At 44.5% G+C, this 6,000-nt stretch overlaps 1 protein-coding gene across 2 annotated transcripts in view; it reads right to left on the minus strand.

Annotated features, from left to right (window-relative positions):
• The window catches only part of entpd1 (ectonucleoside triphosphate diphosphohydrolase 1), a 141,947-nt gene extending 136,233 nt beyond the window's left edge, over window positions 1-5,714 (minus strand). Inside the window, exon 1 of one of the 2 annotated variants that reach the window (XM_041209791.1) lies at window positions 5,617-5,714. In XM_041209791.1, coding sequence (XP_041065725.1) covers window positions 5,617-5,695 — 79 coding nt within the window. In that variant the 5' untranslated portion in view covers window positions 5,696-5,714. Of the gene's footprint in view, window positions 1-5,169; window positions 5,238-5,616 lie in introns of those variants that run through there. The other variant, XM_041209793.1, reaches the window with a different exon arrangement.
• Between the last annotated feature and the right edge of the window lie 286 nt (window positions 5,715-6,000).

Here is a 6,000-nt window from a genome sequence, read left to right on the forward strand (position 1 = left end):
TACTGATTCTAATTGGCTATCTGCTTCAGATAGCCTTGCTGGCCCAACCGACCTCTGCAAAAATATTTTAGCCTGAGGAAATGGTCACACCAGCGAGCATGTATATTTGAGCCCTATACAGCTTGTGCTCCCAGCAGGGCTTGATAATTCAGCCCTTAGAATTTAGATTTCCAACAATGTTGCTTTCCATTTAAAGTCGCAAGGGTAAGATCATCCTTCGCCTACACTGAACACATTATTACAAATGCAGGCAACAAGTTACAGGGACACGTTTTGAAATGTTTGGGGGTTTAGGATTGTGTAATTAGTAGGCTATGGTACTTCAGATACTTTATATACATTTTTCTTTCAGATTTCCAGCATCCACAGTATTGTGCTTTTATTGTTGACCATCAAACCTGGTTGTTATGACATTGTAAGATCCTGACTGGAAATAACTTCCACCATAACCTTTTCAACTTTGAAATACAGCACTGCCAGTAACAATCAGCAACGACAAAGCACTCGAACCAGAGCTGGGACCTTGTGCCATGAACATAGCAACCGCAAATGCAAAATGCCTCAATGAAGCAGTTCATAATAACCACAGCTCTAAACCACAACACCTTTCACCAAACGTGTTAATTTTCTAACACATTCACAGTGGGTGGAATGAGTCATAGCTTGACTCAAATGATACAGAAATTGGAGGGTTAGAATTCTACAGAAAATTCTGAAACTTTTTGAGCATAAACACTGAAGATTGTTTGGACAGGTTAGAAAATTGTAACAATACCCGAGGACCAGTAACAGGGACGCATGCTGAGAACCAGTAACAGGGACGCAACTGAGGACCAGACACAGGGACGCGGGCTGAGGATCAGTAACAGGGACAGAGGATCAGGATCAGTAATAGGTACACAGGATGAGGATCAGTAACAGGGACACAGATTGAGGATCAGTAACAGGGACACAGGATAAGGATCAGTAACAGGAATACACATTGAGGATCAGTAACAGGGACACAGGATAAGGATCAGTAACAGGAATACACATTGAGGATCAGTAACAGGGACACAGACTAAGGAACAGTAACAGGGACAGAGAATCAGTGACAGGGACTCAGACTGAGCATCAGTAACAGGGACACAGGCTGTGGATCAGTAACAGGGACAGAGGATGAGGATCAGTCACAGGGATGCAAGCCGAGGACCAGACACAGGGGCGCTGGCCGAGGACCAGTCACAGGGACGCTGGCCGAGGACCAGACACATGGACGCAGGCCAAGGACCAGACACAGGGACGCAAACTGAGGATCAGTAACAGGGACACAGACTGAGGATCAGTAACAGGTACATAGACTGAACATCAGTAACAGGGGCACAGACTGAGGAACAGTAACAGGTACACAGGTTGTGGAACAGTAACAGGGACACCGACTGCGGATCAGTAACAGGGACAAAACCTGAGGGGCTGTGACTGGACAGATTGCTGAATTTGTTGGCACTGTACAGCCATGACCATAAACAGGAGTGGACCCTGTGCTGAGCTGATGGCCACTGAGGGGTGGCATTTTACAGGCTTCATCTGAATAACAAGGCCATTGCACGGACCCCTGCCCAATTGCGGATAGGAGTTCACCCCAATGAGCTGATGGCGCAATCGAAGATCGCCTGAGGTTACAAAATGAAGGAGGGGGTGGCAGTGACCTGAAGAGCAGGTAAGTTGATTTTGAAAAGCTGGGGGCACCTGGACAGGCCTCAGCAATCAGGGTTGATGGGTCATATTGCAGCTATGGTCATTTCTGCTGCAGGACCATCACATAGTCCATGGAGCTGCCATAAAGAGGACCCGTCATTGGAATCCTGCTTGGGGGTTGCTAGTCTTTACTTGGTCGTCTCCTTGTGCAGCAGCCAGCCATACTGAAGTGGACAAATTGCTGCCGTGGGTGGGAAGTGGCCTTTAACTGGCTCATTTGGCCATCTGCTGGGCAGTTGCAACACTGATGCTCCTGCCACTGGTAGTGTGCCTTTGTGGCAAGAATTAAGACTTTGGGCTTCCCTTCCGATGCCTTTCCTCACCACCTTCCCAACCCATTCACTTCCCTCAGGGCTGGGAAAGCTCAGCTTACAGATTGAGGTTTTGAAAAATAAAGGGAAAGGCATAGAAAAATGTTTTCACACAGTACGGTATTAGAGCTGCAAACATTTCACCGCAAGGGGCAAGCGGTTCGGAGGCTGTAACAGTGAAAATGGAATTGAGAAGTATTTGAAAAAGAAAGTACAAGAGGAGCCAGGGGAAGACCAGGGATTTGAGCACATCTCGATCTCCAGTCCAACTTCACACCCAATGGTTTACTTTTGATGTTCCATCACTGTCGTTACATAGAAAGACAAAGCTCACCCCTCCCCCACTGATGCACTGTGGTTGCAGTGTAGGATGCGAATTGTTTTTTTCAACATCACACTCCAGCAACTGCAACCTCCAGCATCACCCACAAGCAGAAACATTTCCTCTTTGCCTGTCCTATCAAACCCTTTCAAGATCTCTATCAGGTCACTCCTCAGTCTTCTCTTTCCTAGAGAAAAGAGCCTCAGTCCATTCAGTCTTTTCTGAAAATTGTAAATTTTCAACCTTTGTATCATCCTTGTATATCATTTTTGCACCATTGCCAGTGCCTCTATATCCTATTTATAGTCTGGAAACCAGAACCATGTTACTTTACTGTTTTTGAACATCAGTCATTAGTAGAAATTTGTTCAATGAACAGCATGTTGGCTTTTATCTCAAGGGAGATGGAATAAAAATAGCTGGAAGTAGTGTTTCAGTTGTACAGAGCCTTGGTCAGATCTCACTTAGACACTGATTTCAGTTCTGGACACTGCATCTCAAGAAGGACATATCAGCGTCCAGAGGGGTGCAGTACATATTCACCAGAACAATGCTGTGGCTTAAGTAATGAGTTCAAGTGCTTAAGTAATGAGTTCAAGTGCATAAGCTTGCTTGTTTTAGAATGTTGAAGGGTGAAATAGTTGGAGTATTTAACATGATAGAGGGACTTGATGGGAAGATATAAGTATTTCCTCTAGTGGGGTTTCTGGGGACATAATCTTAAAATTAGAGATAGGTCTTTTACATGTGAAGTGTCAGCTGAGATTGTATGCTCCGGTCTGTAGTGACAAACTCCACCTCTGTCTCCAAGGTGAGTGTGCTTTGAACTCGCTAATACTTCGGTCAATTTGTTCGCTTTCATTTCTCCAAGATTTCACACTGACACATGACTGACAATACTAAGTGTACCAGTAGCTTCAGTGTCCTGATGACCTCACAGTAGGCAGTGCCCACCAGCACTGGAGATCATAATTAGAATTGGGCTATGAGGCTACAACCCAATTCATCTCATCAGTTCCTGAAATGGGTTAAAGTATATTGTTGGAGCTTCACTTTGCACCTAACTCTTACTATAAATGATGGGGTGATGTTCAATGGGATAAAGTAAAGGAAACTTCAATCTATAACTACAGATCATGTGCTCTACAGAACAACCCTGTGGCTTTTTCTCATCCCTGATTGTTCCCATGTTCTACGGTCAATGTTGAAAAGTCCAAAGCTAATACCACATACAAAAATGTGTAACTCAAGATTCTATCCTCCTGCTCTGGTACCTCTCACATTAATGAGCAAAGATAATTACACTTACAGCAAACTCACATTGAAAGATAATTGCATTATGGAAATGACAAGTAATACACTGTCATTGGAAGCAGTTCAGAGAAGATTCACTGGGCTGATTCCTAGCATGTCTAATGAGCAAACATTGAGCAGGTTGGGCCTATACTCATTGAAGTTTAGAAGAATGAGTGGTGATCTCATTGAAACATATAAGATCCTGAAGGGGCTTGAAGGGTGGATGCTGAGAGGATGAACCTAGAACTAGTTGGCACAGTTTAAAGATAAGGAGCCTCCCACACGATGAGGAGGAATTTATTTTCTCTGAGGGTCATTAGTGTTTGGAATTCTCTTCCCCAGAGAGCAGTGGTGGCTGGGTCATTGAATATACTCAAGGCTGAGTTAGACAGATTTTTGATTGACAAGGCAGTCAATGGCTATGGGGGCCAACAGGACAGTGAAGTTAGTGCCACTGTCAGATCAGCCATGATCTTATTGAATGGCTGAATAGACTTGAGGGGCTGAATGGCCTACTCCTGCTCCTATTTCTTATGTTCTTATCATTCATCCCCATGTGGCGGGGCAGGTCTGCGCCCCAACAATCTTATATACTATCTGTGTGAAATTCAGAGGTGATCAGAGGGTGTGTGGCTGGAGCCAATTACACAGAGAGAGGAGAGGCCATGGAGGAATTCAAAAACAAGCATAAAATTTTAAAATCAAGTAATTTTTCTGCAGTCAGTGAGCACTGGGGTGAGGCATGTTTGGGATTTGGTGCAAATTAGACCACAAGCAGAGTTTTGGGTGATGTAGAGAGTAGAACATGGGAGACCAGCCAGGAGTGTATTAGAATCATCAAGTCTGGAGGTAACAAAGGCATGAATTAGCATTTCAGCAGCAGATTAGCTGAGGCAGAGCTGGAATCAGGAATAGGTGGTCTCATTAATGGCATGGATATGTGGTCAGAAGCTCATCTTGGGGTCATATGTGACACCAAGGTTGGGAATAGTAAGGTTCAGCCTCAGTTTCCAGGGAGAGAAATGGTTGGGGGTGGGTCGGGGGTTGGTGGGACAGTGTTTGTGGTTGGAACTGTGGTTTGGTCTTCCCAATATTTAACGGGAGGAATTTCCTGTTCAACCCGTACTGGTTGTGGGACAAGCAGTGTGGCAAGTTGAAGACAGTGGACAGACTGAAACTCTGACTAAGACACTGCAGGCCGACAGTGAGACAGACTGAGATCCCAGTCCCTTATGGTCCATCCTGTTAACAAAGGATGTTGGTGCGTCAGTAATGGTAATAGTAGGTTCATTGTTGGAATTATTCCAGAATGCGACACATTTCGTGAGAACTAACATACCGATTCCTCGAAAATCGTCTACTGAGACACAAGCTCATTTCAGGGTCATACCGGCTCTGAATGCAGTGAACTCCCAAACTCAGTGACTGGATAGTTTAATTAATCTATTTGCATATCGGAAATTTACAGCAAATTGCATGTGTTTATCATGAAATAAAACGTACTTGTATTTAGCTCCTTCTTTTGAAAAGATGGATTAGTCTCTAAGTGTTAATGTTCAGCTGTGTCCTCCTGGTAAGCTTTGCAAAGCATTTTCAGTCAGTGTTCTAGTTGACGATTGTGACAGAAATGACAGGCAGCAGCCTCTGTCCACTCACTCACTCACTCACTCATTGAAAGACGTCTTAGAAATTTCCCGGGATTTAACTGTTGTAATTCCGTTAGTCAAACTGACGACAAAAATCAAAGTGAGCGCCGTCAAACATTCAGCAGTTAGAGCTCGGTCCGATCTCAGCTCATTGCCCATAACGCAAGCCCCTCCATGTAAGAGATTAACAAATATACTTTATTCACTTCCAGTTTTATCGCTGCCTGCCCCGAGTTTTCTCCCAATGTCTTGCTTTCTTCCTTTCAATAATTAAGGTCATATATTTTCCCATCTTTCCTCCTACCTTCCTGTGCCTCAATCATCTCAGCGTTTGTCCCGCTCTCTAGCTCCAGGGGTTTCTTGGTGTCGGTTCTGCCTTCCATCTGGAGCTGTGCTTTTCACAAAGGTGGGAGGAGTCAATGCCTTGAGTTAAACCTCTGGGGCTGGACAGGGCTAAATGAAACACCCATTCCTTTTCTTTGTACGATGAGTTCAAAACACAACAATCATTTCCTCAGCCTTTCTGATTTTTCAAGTACTAACAGCTTCCCTTTTCTTCCAGACGGATTACTTATTCTGTTATCAGTCACCATCCTGATCAATCCAACAGCTTTCTGCAAAGACACAGTAACCGGATGGTAAATCCTCCGCCATTTCCGCCAACTCCAGCATGATGCCACCACCAAAT

The sequence above is a fragment of the Carcharodon carcharias genome, chromosome 17 (assembly GCF_017639515.1).
Source record: "Carcharodon carcharias isolate sCarCar2 chromosome 17, sCarCar2.pri, whole genome shotgun sequence".
NCBI classification, from domain to species: domain Eukaryota; kingdom Metazoa; phylum Chordata; class Chondrichthyes; order Lamniformes; family Lamnidae; genus Carcharodon; species Carcharodon carcharias.